This window comes from Camelus bactrianus, chromosome 11 (genome assembly GCF_048773025.1).
Source record: "Camelus bactrianus isolate YW-2024 breed Bactrian camel chromosome 11, ASM4877302v1, whole genome shotgun sequence".
NCBI classification, from domain to species: domain Eukaryota; kingdom Metazoa; phylum Chordata; class Mammalia; order Artiodactyla; family Camelidae; genus Camelus; species Camelus bactrianus.
Genome location: NC_133549.1, coordinates 58,440,229 through 58,459,045, shown reverse-complemented (window position 1 = coordinate 58,459,045; position 18,817 = coordinate 58,440,229). Strand labels below are relative to the sequence as shown.

The 18,817-nt window shown below is 44.4% G+C and overlaps 1 protein-coding gene across 3 annotated transcripts in view; it reads left to right on the top strand.

The window, feature by feature from the left end:
- The window catches only part of CCDC6 (coiled-coil domain containing 6), a 105,792-nt gene that overhangs the window by 12,786 nt on the left and 74,189 nt on the right, over positions 1–18,817 (top strand). Inside the window, exon 1 of one of the 3 annotated variants that reach the window (XM_074374050.1) lies at positions 3,486–3,630. The exons of the other annotated variants lie outside the window; for them this stretch is intronic. Within the exon in view, the coding sequence (XP_074230151.1) occupies positions 3,583–3,630 (48 nt within the window). The 5' untranslated portion in view covers positions 3,486–3,582. Of the gene's footprint in view, positions 1–3,485; positions 3,631–18,817 lie in introns of those variants that run through there. 3 annotated transcript variants of the gene reach the window in all.

Below are 18,817 nucleotides of genomic sequence, written 5' to 3'. Positions count from 1 at the left end.
TGACTTCACAGGCTTGCAGTCCCCAAATGATGGGCGGACCACCCCACTGGTGAATCAGGAGCAGGTCTGTGGGAGGCCCGCAGTTTGCTCTGTTTGCAGGGCACTCCTCAAGGGACTGGTTTACCTTTTGTTGCCTCCGGCTCTCTCTCTAGTGGTAGAAATGGTAGCCTGGGGACTTTTTGAAAGTTGAAGGAGCATGCTTTTCACCAGGGCGCTCTTGGGGTTTTATTGTCCTGGTGTGGAGGCTTTTGGTGTGATGAGGGGAGGGCAAGGGGGACAGACAGACGGTATAATTCAGGGACTCTGCTGGCATTGTAAAGTAAACAGGTTAAAGCTAGCTGGCTAGAACCCAGGAATGCAAGGGCTGAGTTCCTCTTTTGCTGCCATCTGTCAGCTCTCGCCAAGGCTAATGGAGTCTTTTGGTTTCTTCTGCCTCCTTCTCCTTGAACTCTTTCTGGTGAGGGAGATCAGCACTGATGACTGGAATCCCGGATTTGGTTGATTCTTACTTGGCCCCGGGCCATGCACCTCTGGATCATTGGTACCTGATGGGTGATGTGGAAAGGCACCTGGAATCCACTGTCAGCCCACACATGAAAACAAGTAGGCTGTGCTGCTTCTCATGAGTACAGTGTCTTCCTTTCCGTGGGTCCCACTGCTCACCTTTTGGGTTCTTAATGCTTTAACTTTATGGGTTGTCGATCAGCATTCTCCATGAGGCCGTCTGTGTGAATCGTCCCTCCTTTCCTCTTATTCATTAACTCCTTTCTGTTTTCCCACCCCAGGCTCCTGGAGAGAGCTTGGTATAATGGGGAGAGACTTGGAAACCAGATAGGGTTGCCAGATTCAGCAAATACAAACATAGGATGAGGAGCCGTATTTAAATTTCAGGTAAACAAGGAATAGTTTTTTAGTATACGTATGTCCCCAATGTGGCATGGAACATATGTGTACCAAAAAGTTATTTGCTGTGTATCTAAAAGCAGATTTAACCAGGCATCCATATTTTATCTGGCAATCCTAAAATCCATAGTATTAAAAAAAAATTTCAGTTTTGCTCTTTCCCCCTTCTGTGATCATATGGCATCTCACTTGACCCCTAAGCCACCACACCTTCTCTAGAAAGGGATTATGTTGTCTGAGCGCTTAGGTTTTGGGGACACATGGTGAGACTCATGAAAGCCTGCAGGACACACTCAGTATGTATCTTCCTTTTCCCTCTTGAGTGGTAATCATGGATTTGCTTCCTGCCATCTTCCTTTGCCTCCTCTCCTCTTTGTGAAGCCAACCCAGTGTCCTCTCCTTTAGTGTGGCTCTTGGGGGGTCTTCTCAGGACGTCACCTCCTCTTCTTCATCAAGCTATTTGCTTTCACTTTTTTGGTCCTTCCATCACCATCTTCCTTTGTCTCCCTCCCTGGAAACTGTCTTTGACTCTAGTCTCAGGTGTCTCTCTTTATTTGGCCACATGTTCCCAACCCGCTGGTTTCATTTCTCCTTTCCTTTTGAGCCTAGAGCGGCACGTGGAGAACGGGGCCTACTGGCCTCTCAGGGTGGCGGGGAGGGGGGGGGGGCAGGCATCAATCACTTCTCCTTTTGGGGCCTCCGTTTTCTCCTCCCTTCACTGAGGAGGGTTGTTGAGAATTCAAGGATTACAAACCGGCAGCCCGAAATTTGGCCTGCAGGTGAATGGTCTGGTGTCAGAGTTTTGAAAGCCCTTTGAAAGAGAGGTCTAGGGAGAGGCATGGATGCCCCGGCATTCACAGGCTGATTGACTTCCCATCCCGACGGCAGGTGGGTTTGAGACCCCGGGAGCTGTGTTGCAGGTAGTGACTAATGAAGCCAGAGTGCACTGCTTGATTTAGCTTTTGAAGCAAAACCACAGGGCACAGTTACTGCAGTTTTACAGATGGAGAGAGCTGAGGTGCAGAGAAGTTAACTTGCCAGAGTCTGTGGATGGGCAGCCTGGCTCTGCAGCCCCTGCTCTTAACCACTGTGTTGTATTTCTGTGACCACTTGGAGCTGTGAGGTTCTGTAAGCGTTCTTGTAGTGAGTAGAGTAGTTTTGTTTGTTACTTAAATTCATAATCTGTAGTCTTTGCTCTATCGTCTGGACAGTTGCTCTAATTCTTGGGTGGTGAATCCTTATACTCAGTTTCCTTTCAAGTATCCTTCTGTCCCTTTGTTACCTGAAAACTGGGCTCGCCTCTTAGTGGGTGTTGAGCCAAAAGACACAAACAAGCCAAAGACTGGGAGAAGGAAGGATTTATTACTAGCAGCAAGTAAGGAGAACACAGGGATCTTTTCCAAAACAGTGTCTCCCCAACAGCAAAATTGGGGAGGTTTTAAGCTAAGGGTACATGCATATTCATGAAGGGGCTTGGGCAGAAAATAATGTAGCATAGAATTGGGGCAAAGGTCTACACAGTCTGAGCTGTAGTTGATGGAATTCACTAGGGCCAGAAAAGGTCAACGTCATTCCATCCTCTACCTGGTAGGGTCTTCACTTCTGAAGAACTCAAAGACATGTATCCGATTGTGACATACATCCCTGGAGGAGGAGCTACGACTCTGTTTTATTGCTGAACTATTGTTTTTCTGACTGCTTTTCCTTTGTTCCTGCGTTCCCTCCCTTCCATTAAGATCTTTAATTACTGAGACCTGTTCAAGGACAAGCAGTTGTGGCCAGACTTAGATCACAAAGTGGCTTAGCCTAAAAATGGCTTCTCACATGTCAAGAAAGCCATGCCTGGTTCTCTTTCTCCAAGGACCCCCAACCCTATCTGCTTATATCTTAAGGATGTTTCTAAGAGTTTTTTTCCCTCTTCCTGTGGCCTTCTCTATCTTTTATAGATGATAAGTGATCCTTGGTGGCATTTAACTCAGTTTAGTTTTTGGACACCTACTAAGTGCCAGCTATATGCCTGAGATGTCCTTTTAGGAGCGAGGCAGGATGTGAGTCATAACCGAGTGCCTTGCCTAGGGCTACGGGCATCCAAAGCCCGAGGCAGGGGAGAAAGCAGTGACGCAGCATGGCTGAAAGAAGATGGTGTGTTGACCATCTAGGGTTCACACAGGAAAACAAACCATGCAGAGTAGGAGGGAGAGAAGGTAATTCCAGGAATTGGTTATCCCAGTGGTAGACGTACTGAGAATACAGCTAGCTCACTGTGGGGAGGTGCAGTGAGACCACCCAGGGGTTTGAAACAGCTAGGGCACCACTCCCTCACCTCCTCTGAAGGACAAAGGGTGGAGGTGCTGTTACCAGAGTCCAGGAGCAGGGGTCACTCACGGAGAGCTGGAACCATGGTGAACCTGGAGACAGGAAATGCTGCCCAGGGTGGAGAGGAGAGGGGAGAGACACCCCCATCCTCCCTCCTTCCAGCCCTTCAGTCTCTTGCCTGTGCTTCTCATTGGCAGAATCCAGCTGGAAGTTGGCTGCCTTCCGGGAGCTGGGAGATGCAGCCTGCAGAGCAGGAGAAGGGCAATGCGGTGATCTTGGCCCAGACAGACCCAGGACTGGCTCAGGCAGAAATGAAAATGCAGTGACTCGGTTTGGCCTGGGCAGTTGCTGACTGCTTCACGGATGAGAGAATGTTGGAGGACTTGTAGGCTTTCATTCCCTCCAGAGGAGGTGAGTGAAGGGCACTGCAGGGAGGAGGGACGGCCCGGACAAAGTCACGGCACACTTGAACAGCAGGGGCCACTCATAGCCTCACATGCAGCTCCGAATGGCTGAATTGGTACCTGAGATCTTTCCCGTCCCTCTTTCTTCTGCCTCTGAAGCCCAGTTCATAGAACACTTTCTCGAGTGTCCATGCAGTCTTTTCAGCCGACACGAGTTTTCTCACAGGGGAGTGCCAGGTGGGGAGTGCTGCACCCTGGGTATCCTCAAGGCCAGCTGCATCCTTCATGGAGCATGTGTTGTTTACTTGGTCGAGAGCTGGGGGCCTCACCAGCACAGGCAGGGAGTTCCTGGCCAGTGCCTGTTACCGCCGTGCCTGGGTCCCATCATGGCCCAGGGCTCTGATGAGGATGCTGACGCCTTGGGAGGAGACATAGCTGCTCAAGTTAGTGACTTTTAGGGGCTTGCCTCCTAGTCCTGAACATCTGGTACTTGATCATGCTGTTAGGATACATTTCTCACAGCCTCCTGCTGTGAAATTTGTTTTATGATGATAGAGGGTTTTGTTTAAACTTCTTTTGTGATGAATAATTTTCAAGTGTATATACCAGAGTAGATTGAATGTACAAACCACCCAGCTTCACTCATTATCAACACATGGTCACTCTTAAAGTGGTTTTGCCCTGAAATAGTTCCGTTTCCATCTCTGATAAGGGTTTTATAACTACCATACCATTACCACATTTAAAAAAAAATAGTAATGCTTCCCCTAGTAAATTTGTATTTGAAAGATGAACAGCAGAGGCTTTTCTGGAATCAAATGTTAACATCCTTGCTTCCTCTCTGCTTTAAGGCTTTACCCTTGTGCCCTGAGACTGCAGGCCCCAGATGGAAATCTCTTCTTCCCTAGGGTGTTAACTACAGGCTCTGGGACCTTTTACCTGCTGCCCTGTTTCTTGGTACTAGTCCCCCAAGCATCTCAGTCATGCTGGATCTTCCCTCAGGAAGGTGCTTGGACTGGCTTCCCAGCCCCTGTGGCACACAGTGGTACAACTCTCACTTCCCCACCTTGTGCATGTGGGGCAAGAATCTTGGCATTTGCAGCTCTGCTGCAAGGAAATCTCCTTTGCAGTCTTCCTGAAAGCTTTTAGCTGGGAAGGTCTGCTGAGCATCCTGGAGGAATCATGTCGTAGCAAGATGGGCAGGCCTCCTAGGGCTTCTAGAAAGTCTGGCACAGTGTTGTGTGCGAAGCCATGCTGGGCTGGAGAGCATCAGACAGGAAGCTGCGGGCAGTGTGTGCAGTCACACGTCTTCTGGACAGGTAGAAAACCAGCATCTTGGCACAGAACCTCCAGCTCTGCAATCTGCAGCTTGTGCAGCATTCACAGAATGTTTCCAACTCAGTTATTTCATCTGAATCTCACAGCAAGTCTGTGGGGTGGGTAGGAGGAGCCTCACCTTGAAAACCAAGGATCTGGGGCTCAGGTGAAATGCTATTAAATTAGGTGCATGGCAGAGTGGGATAGCAAGGCAGATGGCCTGACTCCCAGGCCAGCATTTTTTCCACTCTGTCAGCGCCTCAGCAGAAAAGGAAAAAAGGGATCTGGTAGTTCCATGCTTAGAAACAAAGGGGACTTTGACAGTACTTCACGAAGGAGAGTGAGGTGACAAGTACCAAGTGTCCTTTTACCAGAAGTTGTCCAAATACTTACCGGGCCTCTGCTAGATGGGGCCAGTGCATGTGGGTAACGCAGCCTCAGCGGGGCTGGGGCAGGATGGCCAAGCCCTTCACTTACATATGCGGCTAGGGAAGGAGACTTGTGGGCCCTGGCTGTTGACATGCCTTCCAAGGGCGGGCCCAGATGATTTTACTTCGCCCTCATGTGTCTGCATCAGCTAGTGTCTGAAGTGAGCCGCTGACCTGGGGGCTTGGGCCCAGGGTTATTTTTGGAGCCATTACTTTTTGTGAGAATAATTTGACCTCTGTAGCCAGTGGCCTTTTACCTTTTCTGTCTGAAGTCTGTGCTTCCCAGACTTTGCTGTCCATCTGAATCACCTGGAGAACTTCAGAAGTCATGATACCTGGGGTCACATCCTTCAAAGTCTGGGGGTAGGAGCCAGGCACTAGTATCTTTTGAAAGATTCCCAGGTAATTCCACCATTGCTTTTGACCCAGCAATGAAGTTTAGGACCCATGGGTCTATACATTTGTGAGTACGTATTAATTTCAACTGAGGCTTGAAAAAAATACTGCCCCTTTAAAATGTTCTTTTTTTTTTTTTCCCATTAGTTATTTTTTCCCAGCTTTCTGGAGATGACATAACACACTGTGTTAGTTGAAGGTGTATCCTGTGTTGATTTGATGGGCTTTTATATTGCAAAATGGTTACTACCATAGCATCAGTAACCACGTGCTTCACATCGCGTAACTACCTTAAATGTTCTTTTATTTATTCACTGCATTTTTTGAATAGCAGAGACACCTCATGATAGGCTTTCCCTCCCCTTTTACATAGAAGGTGGAGTAGATGATTCTTTGTTCTGTGCCTTTTTCCTCTCTCACTTAATTATATTTTGGAGATTTTTCCGTAAGTACATTGATTGCTTCCTCATTCTTTTTCACAGATGCATAGTAATTCATTGTATTCCTGGCTCTTACCATTGGGCATCTAATTTGTTTTCAGTTTTCAGTCTTAAAAACAAGATGACAGTAACCTTGTACAAGGATCATTTTGTATGTGGGTGAGTGTACCTCAGGGATACACTGCAGTTGTTAATGCTGACCTAGTCCATGTTATGTACTGGCCACCCTCTTAAACCACTTCCTTATGTTGGCTCAGTCCTCACATTAGTTGGTGAGGTAGCCAGTATTATTCTCTCCATTTTACAGATGATACTCAGAGAGGCTTGGGTGACTTGCCCAAAGTCATACTCCAGACAATGGCAGAGCCGGAATTCACACCTAGGCATGTTGATTCTGGAGGAATTCTTTGACTTTGAGATACTGCTTTTCTGGGTAAATTCCCAGAAGTGACATTGTGGGGTCAGATGCACTATGCATGTGTAACTTGAATAGATGTCGCCAGATTGCGCTCGACAGGGCTTGTCCTAATTTATTTTCACATGCATGTGCAGGATATGAGGGAGAGTGTGTATGGTCCCGTACCACTTTTTTTTATCAGAACTGGGTTTTGCCAGTCTTGTAGATGACATGTGACATCTTGGATAGTCTTTGCATTTCTCTTGGAGTAGATAAGTATCATTTCATATGTGAGTAAGGGCCTTCGGATTTCCTTTTCCGTAAATGCCTAGTTCACAGTCTTTCTCATCTGTCTATTGGGACGTTGCTCTTTATCCATTTTTCTCAGTAGTCTATATATTACAGAGAATTGCCCTTTTTTCTAATTTTGAGTTGCAAAAAAATTTCCCACTTGTCATTTGTCTTTTGACTTGGCTTTTGGTGGGTTTTTTTGTTGTTGTTAGCCACAATAAAGTTTCTTTATGCCTTCTTAATGTCATTTAGAATCTACAGGAAATACTGTTACGATGTTATGGTTAAATTACTTTACATTTACACTTTTCAGAAAAATGAAGGGCAGATTACTGTTTCCTTTTTGTTTAAGTAATAAACAGTGCATTTTTAAGAGTGATTCAGAAGAAATCATAGAAGTAGCGACGGCTGGATCCTCTTTTAACTTGCATTAAACTACTTGAATTCATAGCTGAGTAATAGAGGCACATCTCCCCGTGTCTTTCCCCCTCGTCCTTCTCTACAGGATCACTTAATATTTCATAGAGGATCTTGAATTAGGATAAATATTCTCCTGGGATGAACCGATCAATCCCTGAACACTGTGCATTTTGGGTCTACTACTGTAGCCTTTTCCTCTCTCTGGAACCTTCTTAAATGGCCTTAAGTTTCATTGGCATTATTTCTCTCTCCCGGTCAGTTTCAGACTCTGTTTATCTGATGGTTTTATTTTACTCTGCAGTATTTTCCATTTCCCCTGCTTAAAGAAATGTTTAAAGCTCTGGACCTTAAATTTAATTTTCTTCCATGTTGACCAATTAGCCAGTCATCTCTGTTCCTCTCACGAATATTTCTGAAGCTATTCTGTGTGCCAGGTACTGTGTGAGGCTGTAGAGGGCAATCCCTGCCTGTTGGGGCTTATATTCCAGAGGGGTTGGGGGACTAGACATGAGACAATTACTTTCAAGTTACAGAATTAAAATTGTGACAGATGCTTTGAAAGATATGCATGTGGTTCTCAGAGGATATGATAGGGGAACTGAACTAGTCTGAGGCAGCCAAGGAGAGCGGCACATAGGCTGCCATCATCTGAGTGAGGAATAAAAAGTTAACTGCACAGAGGGTTGGTGAAAACGTGTCCTGGGCCCAGATAACAGGCCATGCAAAAATCCTGAAAGCAACAGAAGCATGGCAAGTTTGAGGAACTGAAAGATGAGTGTGGTCAGAGTACCATCTGGATGTGGCCTGAGGAAGGATCTGGAAGTAGGTGGGGCCCCTTTTGACAGGGTTGATAGCCTGTCTTCTGGCACTGCTGAGTTTTCCTTTGAATAACCCTTGAACCATTTGCGAAATATGTAAGACATCCATTTGAAGGGAAGGGACCTACTCATTAGCTTTATCTCCTGCTGTCTTCGAATTTCTGAGCTGCCTTGAATGTTGCTTATGGCTGGGCTGATGCTCACTTCTATCAGATGACAGACCAGGGAAATCAAATGACTATCATGAGTCTACGCTGGGAGCCAGTGGCAGAACTTGAACCTAGATCTCTGGTTTGCAGACAGTGTTCTTTGTACTCTGTACTTTCTCTTCCCTCAGAAAACATGTGTTCTGTGTACAAACGAAAAGGTGCTTTGTTTTTTAACTTTTTTTTTTATTTTGGGGGGAGGTAATTACATTTACTTATTTATTTTAATGGAGGTACTGGGAATCGAATCCAGGACCTCATCATGCATGCTAGGCATGCACTCTACCACTGAGCTATACCCTCTCCTGGAAATGTGTATTGATGTATGTTTTTTTCCTGATTTGTAAGAGAAATCTTATGAAGGTATTAAAAATGAAATCATTGAAGAATTTTCTGGAGTAGCATTAAAAATGCCACACAAAAGGGGAGACTGCCTTCTGGAAGGTGGAATCTGCTGAGACCACGTCCCCGCTCCTAATCCCGCAGCTTCTGTATGCCCTGTAGTATCTACAGCATCTGACTCCAGGGGCAATGCTGGCGTTATGTGTCTTTTAAATTAGGAATAGGTGTTTATTCCAGTGCCTGTGCAATCTAGAACTTTCTTCAGATGAATAAATTTGGCCTGTGGAAATGGCATTTTAATCCATCCTTTTTTTAGTTTTTCTTTGGGATGTGTTTTTGCCAAGAGTCTTCATGTTTTAAAACCCATATGTGGCAAAAAGATTTCCTGCTTGTTAAGCAAACCTCCTCACTTGGCTGGGGGATTGAAGATGGAGTAAAGATGGGAGGACTGTCGATAGATAGTAAATGTATCCATAATGGGTTTCTCCCGTCCTCCCTGCGGTTCATGCTTTATTCTGTGCCCATTCTAAGTGAAAGATGAGTAGCCCACTCTGTGCTTGCTTTATACAAGGGAAGGAAAAACGGGGAGATGGTCGAGGATATGTTCTTCTTGCATCTGTTAGAGTCTTAGATCCTTCGGTGGTGGAAGGCTCTTGCCTGTCTTCAGTGGGACTTCCTGGTGTCTTGCTAATGGGTTTGAGGAGTCCTTTTATCTTGCACATGGAGTGAGTCTGAGACCCTAGACCTTCCCTCATGGGAGCCTGTACATTTTTGTGCTGTAGTTATCTCTGCAGTGTCTGATGTGCACATTTCAGATCTTGGCTGCTTATGTAGGGGATGGAAAAGGAGCCTGGATGAAAAGGCGGATTCAGTGGTACTATCCACGAGGTGGGCCAGAGGCTGGGGCCAAAGGGGAGGTTAAGGTGAGTGGGGAGGAACAGTTAGTTTTCAGGTCTTAGGTGGGCAGGGGTCAGATGTAGGAAGGTTCCCTCTGCCTGGGGAGGTGAATGGAGAAGAATCGGGTTATTTTGGGGGTGGTCTGGTCAGCAGAGGGCATCAGGAGCCTGAATAAGACTTGTTTGCTTAGCAGGTTGGTAAGCCGGAGAGCTCTCCAGTGTTTCCTGCCCAAGGCTGTTACGTCTCTTTGCTTATTGGTGAGTTTAAGTCTATAGATGAAGACAGGCAGGAATATCCTACTGGCATTTTCCCATTCTGTGTTCTGTGTTCTTTCTGTATGCCATTCCGTCATTAAATCCTATTAACTGCCCATGTCTTGTCCCGGGGCTGAGCCCTCCACTGTCACTTTGCAGAGATCGTCTGGGACTTCTGTTTCACTGATACAGAATGCATAGGCTCCAGGTTTAAACTAGGGGGAAAAAGTTTTATATGTTTAGGAGAGGTAAGTTTAAAAAATTAAGTAACTGGTGCCTTTGGAATTCATGTCACATAAAAATGAAAGGTAAGTCTTGTCCTGGACCCTGCTTTGTCTTCATAGGCATAACTGCTGTCACTCGTTTCTTAGGCAGATTCTTAAGTGTTTTCCTGGGTAAATTTTATGCAGACGCAAGTGTGGGCCTCTGCTGTCCCCCTTAAGACATACACAGAAACGAGAGCACACTGTACATGCTCTTCTATCTCTTGCTTTTCACTGACTGTCATGAGTTCATCCCTGGCAGGGGCATAGAGCTGCCTTTTTCTTATCAAGGGCTCCCTAGAGAGCATCCCATGAAATGGGAGCACAGATTTATGACTCTTCCTCTATTGATTGTTTCCAGTCTTTTGTTTTTTTACAAACAAAGCCACAGTAAACATTCTTTAAAAAAAATTCTAGCGTGAATTTTAGCGATGGTTTGTGAGTATTATCAATAGGATGAATATCTTGGAGTATAATTGCTGATTCAGTGTGTGTTTTTAAATGTTCTTGTTTCTGTTCATTTGGGCAGCATGAGTCATGTTTTGCTTATTGTCATTTCTCTCTGCACTTGGAATCCTTTCTTCTTTTTACTCTCTTGTCTGTTCTGGCCTTTTCTTTGTCCTTCAGGTAGAAATATCTTTCATTCTTTATTGAATTTTGAAGGGATTGGTGTTTTCTCAGAAAAAAGTTGCCATGTTGCTTAACTTTTTTTTTCCTGGAATTTAGTCAACTTTCTTAACATGGAAAACTTTTCTTTTGTCTAAATAACCTAAAAGTCGATGAGAAAACAAATAAGAATCTGCAAATTGATAGATACTGGGAGTTCAAAACCATTTTTTGGAGTACCACGACAGACCTGTCTTTCACAAGCATGGTTTACCGGCTCAGGTCACATAAGAGGGTGATGATCTTTGTGAAATGCTACAGAGTGTTAGGAAATTTGTTCAAAGTTTGGGGCTCTGAGGGTTTTGAACCCTGACAACAACACATTAAACTTTATCCAGTGTATACTGTGTACAAAGTCTGTAGACTCAGTTCCGTAAAACAGGCTCTACCCTGGTCACCATCGGTTCACTATCGTGATAGGAATCTTAGCCTCATGCTCTCAACTATATTTTAGGGAGTTTTAGAGTAAAGTGGATTTCCTCATTAAGTACATAATCAGTTGAATTCATTCTAATCTGTGTAAGTCCAACTGATAAAGGGAACTCAAGCTTTTAATATTATGTTCAGTTGGGCAGGATTTATAATATGAGCAACCTTCTAATAAAACTGACTAATTAATTAGGTAGTTAATGATAGTTTTCTTATCATTAACCCGTGCTTTCATGGGTTCAGTCGATAGAACAGGAAAGTACAAAGAGATGAGAAAGGAAAGCCTGGATTTCCAAGTCCAGAGCCACAGGAGGTGATGGCGCCCGTGGAAGGTACTAGCGCTGCTTCTGGTGTCACTTGTAGCGGTTGGGTTGTGGCTACAACTGAGTGCGTCTCAGTTTTTGACTCTTTCATCCTTTGCAAGGTATTGATGCCGTCATCTCCCTTGGAAGTCACAGAAGGGTGTGTTAATTTCCCTTCCTAGTTCCCAGTCCCCTAGGTCCACTCTCACATTTCCTTCATTGCTAAACTCATCTTTTGCAGAAGTGGTCTGTTGTATGGCTGTTGCAAAGACACGTGGTGTTTGAACTCGAAGACTAGGTTTCTGAGGGCTGTTGCTAGTACAGAGGAATGGAGAGCATGATGACAGCGGGCAGGGAACCCAGCTGATTGATTACTTTCCTTGATATGACCCGGCAGCATCCCTGTTACTCACTGGTGCTTTGCAGGTAACAATATATCCCCTTTTCCTTCTTTTTCTGATGAGTTAAATATGTTTTTCAATTTCAATTTTCAGACAGATCAGTACAGTGAACACCCTTATACTCCTCACTTAAATTCACTTTACTTATTTATTTATTTTTTGCATCCCTGGGTGGGCACAAGTACATTCACCAGTATTTAACACCATGCCACTCCCACCTCACACACATCTCTCCTTCCCTCCCTCCTTCTCTCTCTCTCTCCTTTTGCGCAGTCATCTGAAAATAGGTTTCAAATATCAGGTTCACTTCATTCCTAAGTATTCAGCGTGCATCTCCCAGGAACAGGGACCATGCGGGTGAGAAGATTTTTGAAGTTGCCATCCACCCGGTCATTCGGTGTCCCCTTTATGGAGCCTTACAGAAAAAATTGTCTTCCTGGGTCTTAATACCAAGTAAAGCTCATCAGTTTTGGGGCAACAAAAACTGCTAGGCTGCTAGGACACTCAGAACTAAATTTTCAAAATGCATAGGACCTGTTGACTAGCAAATGTAACTTTTAGCTTTATTTGGCTGTTAGACTTTTTTCCTTCCCTGTGACCATTCATACATCCTTCCCTTTTAAAATCTTAAGTATTTATGCAGAGCATCCCCGTGAGCTTCAGAATGAATTGGTGTGTAAAAATGAACTCCAGGTGAATCTGAAGTTGTGGTCAGTCCTCAGCGGACCCCTCAGAGGGGGATGGGTTGCCGCGGTCTAGCCTCAGTGTGCCCCTTCTGGGACACCAAGACAAAGACTGGAGTTCTTCCCACCTCAAGCCCCACTACTTTCCTTTTCCTTCTGAGTGCACTGTCTTGATGTTTATCTTAAAGGCATTCTCATCCTAAGTCTTAGAGGACCTGTCACACTCTGGTGCATGCCCACTTCTCACAGAAGTCCCCAGGCCTCCCCTTCACTTCAGGATAACTCAGACCTGGGGTGGCTGTTGGTACCAGGGGCCCCAGACATGGTGGGAGTGAGCACTCCTTCAGTGGTTACATCTGTGAGAACAAAGTGAGGACAGTAGAACGGGTCTTGACTGGCCCAGACCACTCTGTGCAGTTTGGAGAATGGAGGTGGGGATTATCTGCACTAGTAGAGGTTGTGGAGATGGTCAGACTAGGGGAGCCTGGTGAGACCTGCTGGTTAGGACCAGAGGCTCTGGTCGGGGAAGGAGGAGGTGAAGGGAGTGCAAATGGGGTCAGTCAGATGTCGATCCACTCTGTGCCATCTCCCCGGATCAGGCCAGAGATGACCACCCCTCTTGAACTATAGAGAGGAGACCCTGGGCAGAGACTGGATGGCAGGACATCCAGCTGGTCGAACTAGCATGTTCTGTGCACCAGGCTCCAGGCTGTGTACCTTTATCATGTCACCCTCAAAAGAAGCCTATGAACTATAAGCAGTTACCTTCATTTACTAATGGAAAACAAAGCCCAGAGAGGCTAAGAAACTGGCCTCCATTAAATGTGGACATGTGCTACCTCCAGACTTCAGTGGAGGCTGCTCTGTGACCTGCTGCTACTCCAGCCCTCCCTTTTTCTAAAACAGTTTTTGAGGTAGAACTTACATAATAAACACATATGCTAAATGTACAGCTTGATGAATTTTCACAGATTGAAGGCGCTTGTATAAAACTTGTATCCAGATCAAGACACAGAACATTACTAACACCCTGGACCCTGCTTTGTCCCCTTCAGACATTATTGCCCCAGGAGTAACCCCTGTCCTGAGTTTGGACTCTGTTTAACTGGAATATTATAATAGGTCTTCTTCAGTGTGTGACTTGTTTCTCCCGGTGTTAAGTCTGTGGGGCTGACCTGTGTTGTTGATCTCTTCCTTTTTCAGATTGAGTCTCAGGGCCCAGAGTGTCTAGAAAAACCATTTATACCCTAGGGCTGTAAAATCCTCCTGGTGTCCAGTTGGTATTTTCAAAACTTGTCAATTTGGAAAATGTAGTCAGTGCAACGTCGTCAAGCTTGCCATGTTGAACCTTAGAGGGAAAAAGCTGTCTGGATTTTCAGGGTCCCTGATATAAAGGATTCTCTCTATAGTAACAGGGAAATGCCTTTTTGTATTTTTAAAAGAATAGAGTAAAAATCTTGATGCATTCAGAGCCTTTGCCAGAGACATTTTGTCTCACAGGTAGAACGTGCTTTTATGCAGTAGGTATGCATTCTGAACAGTTTGTTTGTAAATGAGATAAAATTTGATTTTATCAAAATGTAAGCATATGTGGGATCTTGAAGGGGGGAAGAAATTGGAAATTTGCAAAGTGACAGTTGTGCCCCTTTGCAGAAGACCACCAGGAACGTACCTGTCATTGAACAAATTGAGTATATTTCTCATTGCCGTGAAGGAGAACACTGGCTAGAGAGTAAGAAGGTGTTGCTAGAAAGCACCTTCTCTAGGATTGGGGTTTGGGTTGGCTCATCTTGGGAGAGTCTACAAAAGCCCAGGTTCCCTCTAGATTGGATGTTTTCAAAAAGCAGGGGCAGGTCCATATTTTAAATGGATTGATTGTTTGGTTGTTTGCTTTTTAATTGAAGTACAGTTGGTTTAAAATGTATTAGTTTCTGGTGTGCAGCATGGATGGACTTGAGGGCATTATGCTAAGTGAAAAAAGTCAGACAGAGAAAGACAAATATTGTAAGATATCAGTTACATGTGGAGTCTAAAAAAATACAACAAACTAGTGAATATAACACAAAAGAAACAGACTCAGATGTAGAGAAGGAACTAGTGGTTACCAGTGGGGAGAGGGGAGGGGGAGGGGCAAGATGGAGGTGGAGGATTAAGAGGTACAAACTATCAGGTGTAAAATAAGCTACAAGGATGTGCTGAACAACATGGGGGAATAGAGCCAATATTTTATATTAACTATAAATGGAGTGTAACCTTTAAAAATTGTGAATTACTGTATTGCATACCTGTAACATAATATTGTACAACTGTGCTTTAATTTAAAAAATATGATACTGTAAAGTAAATACATAAATAAAAAGAAGGGGCAGGTCTATGACTGGGTATCTCCCTAAATCTTACCTAGAGAGGGCAGAATCGAGTCCAATGGAAGCTGTAATTGGTTAATTGGTAAAGCAGCAGCAGTCACTCATGTTAGCCAGGAGGATGGGTGTTTGGTATCTTTGTGGGTTTCACAGTGATCTTGTTTTGTCTCATTTTGTCATGGTCTCAGAGTGAGCTTGTTTGATGTGGATGCTCTGTGAGAGGGTTTATATCCCACAGGAGGACATCCTGCGTCAGATGAGCTTGTAATGTGGAGCTTTAGCTGTGAGCCTCAGACCAGCTCCTTGGTGTCAGGGGCTGCTGCTGTTTGTTTTTTTCTTTTTCCTTCTCAAGGAAAACTTGTAGGCTGTTTTTTTCCCCATAAATCTATGTATGCTTTATAATATGGGTGTTCTTAAAATAGGATTGACCTTTAGTAGATACTTATGCCTTAAGATACTAAATAAGAATTATGAACAGAAAGTATATTTAGAACATTACCCTTTAGATCCTTGTTTTCAGGCTTCTTAAGTGACTGGGTTGCCCCGTGTGGACTGGTTTTTAGAGGTTTTAGATAATTCTTGTGAAGTCAAGTGGGCTTTTGGCAATCCTCATCCACACTAGACCCTTCTTTCCTTACTTGTTGAGGGAGAGTAGTTATAACGGTGACCCAAATTTCTTAATGACCCCTTGTGATGTAATGGTTCGACCTCACAGTGAGAGTTGACATCTGCTAATTTATACTGCACCTGCTTCTGAGAAGATTTCAAGGTGGCCGAGATGGTGTGCCTTCCCTCTGAGCAGTCCCAGAACGTCTTTTCCTTTTTTTCATTCCTTTCCCTCATGGCCTGTCCTAAATGAGCATTCACGGTTGTGAGACAACTTCCTGCCCACCAAGAAAAAAATTTTCTGAAAGGGGGGTTCTTTAAAAAAACTACATCTAAGAATGCCCCATGGAGGTACTGAAATATCTCATTGTGATTGCTTTAAAATTTTTTCATAATTTTTTAAACTTAAAAACAATTGAGGTATATAGTTGGCTTACAATATTATGTAAGTTTCGGGTATACAGCATAGTGGTTCACTGTGTTGCCTGGCTTCTGGTTACACTGCTGGACAATTCCTGGCTGGTTCTCTTGGACTTCCTAGGCGGATGATGACATCTGGAATGACTGATTTGTGTTCCCTCCTTTCTGGCACCTTCTAATGTCTTACCATTGAATTGGGTCATACATTTAACTTGCCATGTTCAGCTATTTATACTTAGTAAACAGAAGAGGTACTGATTTCAGCAGTGTTGGCTCCTCCTCTCACTGACTCCATGAGCGCTTGTAGGCCCGGGTCAGTCTCTCCTTCCCTAAGTTGGCTGCTGATGTTCCCATATCCTTTCTAGTGGTGCTTTTTTTTTCCCTTAAAAGCAGAACAGGATTCCCTACCCCTATCCCAACCATATCATAATCAAAGGAAGACTTGACTTCATGCCATTTCCCACTCAAGCTGACCTTGGAAGCTAACCCAAACACAAGAGGCGCCTCCACCATGCTTCCTGTTTATTGTGTGAAGACATTCTGTGCAGTGTGAGTGGTGTGGATGACAGCAGGCGTCCTCCTCCCGCTCCCGACTTGGATGGGAGGGCTTCTAGTGACTGATGCAGAAATACTGGCCAGAGCTTTCGATAGAAGCCTGGACTTAGGATTTCGCTTTGATTTGTTTTCTGTCACCAGTGAGTGTAGTTTTTGCCAAATGCTTTCTATCTGTTGATATTTTAAAAATCTTAATGTAATGAAATACAATAATACATCATCTAATATTGAACTATCCACTTATCCTTGAGATAAACCCTGCTAGGTAATATTTTCTATTTTAGTACATTGCTGTATTTATATTCATTCTGCTAATGTTTTTTCAAGATTTCTGTACATTTATTACACACAAGTGGCCTTTGGCTTTTTTTGTTACACAGCTTTGGAAGCAGGGCCACTTTCGGGTAGCGCCTCTTGATTTTTTTTTTTTTTTTTTGATTAACAAGTATAGTTTATATAACATGGCAGTTACCCTTATCTTAAAAGTTTGGTGAAACTTCTGTAAAAATCATCTGGGGTGGTATCCTTTCTACATAGAGGAGGCATTAAAAAATGTTGGAAGCTTTCGTGGTGGGAGAATTAGTGGCAGCAAGTCACCCGTTTCGTGAGGCAGCTGGGCATGTCACACATCAGTAAGGTTTTTTTTAAAAAATACGACAGATGTGTAGACACATTCGTGTCTGCGTGCATGCACGTTGCTCACACATATGCTTGTGGTCGTGAAATTCCTCTTCAAGAATTTAGCAACCATGATTTTTTCAGGACTGCAGAATTTACTTTAGTATTTTGGTAGGAGTATGTAGTACCAAATTACGTCCGCATATCAACGCTCTTTGCATAATGTCGTCAAATACACTTAGAACACCATGTGGTAGGCTTGGGAGGGTCAGAGCTTTTGGCTTGGTCAATTTCAGCCAGTTCGGTGCCTGTGTAGGTCTTAAAACATCAAACTGAGTACCGGGGTTTCTGCCCTAACGTGATACATGTGTCCTGAGGAAAAAAAGAGTCCTCACATGGCCTCATTGTGACCTCCTCTCTGCCTCCATTTCCATTTTAAAGAACCGCTGTGATTACATCAAGCCCACTTTGAAGCTTTGCCACCCAATGAATGCAGATCAGGCTGGGGCTTGGTGCCTGCCACATGGCTGCAACTTCTGGGGTTTGGAATCTCTTGGATCAGAGTTTTGTTTAAAGGATCGAAGACCTGTACTAGGTTTTCTCTTTGATCCCTAACGGCGGATGAGTGAGCTTTCCTGGAAGTTCTGTCAGGGGAGAGTACTACACATGTACTATCTGATGTTGTTACCTTCTTTTTCTTTTTTCTCTATCCGTGACTGGTTGCCCCAGGTATCAAGGATGTGATGTAGTTTGACCACCATATCCTTATGTCCCACCAGAATAGAAAGTTTATGCTGAAAGTTAAATCCTTACTAGATGTTAAACCTTCTCTCCCTCCTCCCTCACAGAAAAAGGCTCCATTCGCCAACAGCCACAAAGCCAGCCTTCCATTTAACCGAAGTTTTATGCCTTTCCCCTCTTTAGAAGGGTTGGCTTCCACAGAGGGTCAGTGTAGAAGCCAAACCTCTGGACACCTTGAAGGAGCAAGCAGATGATGGAGTAATTTGGCTACCACCTTCTCGCCTGTGGCCGCACAGGAACCAGGCACAGCTTTGTCGCTGCAAATTAGGAAGCAGTTTGCTTAAATCCCCATATCTCAACTGCCAACCGAAATCCAAGGCTGGAGAACCTGCTGGAAGGAACATCCAGTGAGTCAAGTGTCAGCATTGTTCAAGCATGTTCATTGTAACAGCCCTGACTGCAGAAGTATTGGGAACATCTGGAAAGTCAGGGAGATGGTTTGGGCCCATCAGTGAGATAGGACATTTGTGATGTCAAAAATCTAAAACTTTTAATTACGGAGAATATTTACAGTCTAATAAGTGAGGTGAAGGGATAACTGTACCTAATGATGTGAATCAGTTTCATCAGAGGTGTAAGCGCAGGGTCTAGAAGGGACGGATGACAATACCAGCCGTGCTTTTCATAATAGACTGCTTACTTGCCTTCTGTTTGTCAGTTTTCTACTTTTCTGTAATCTGTTCTTTTTCTTTTCTCTTTTCCCTCGCTTCCTCCCCTCTAAGTGCCTTGGTCCAGGGCCTGTTACTTTTGGGGGGAGAGTTGTATTCTCTTCTATTTCATCAAAAGTACTGCCCTCTTTTACTGCTAATTATCAACTGAGTTTGGGGGATACTTCGTAGGAGTTAATGTTCAGAGCAGGGCATGGTGCCCACTGCCCCCAG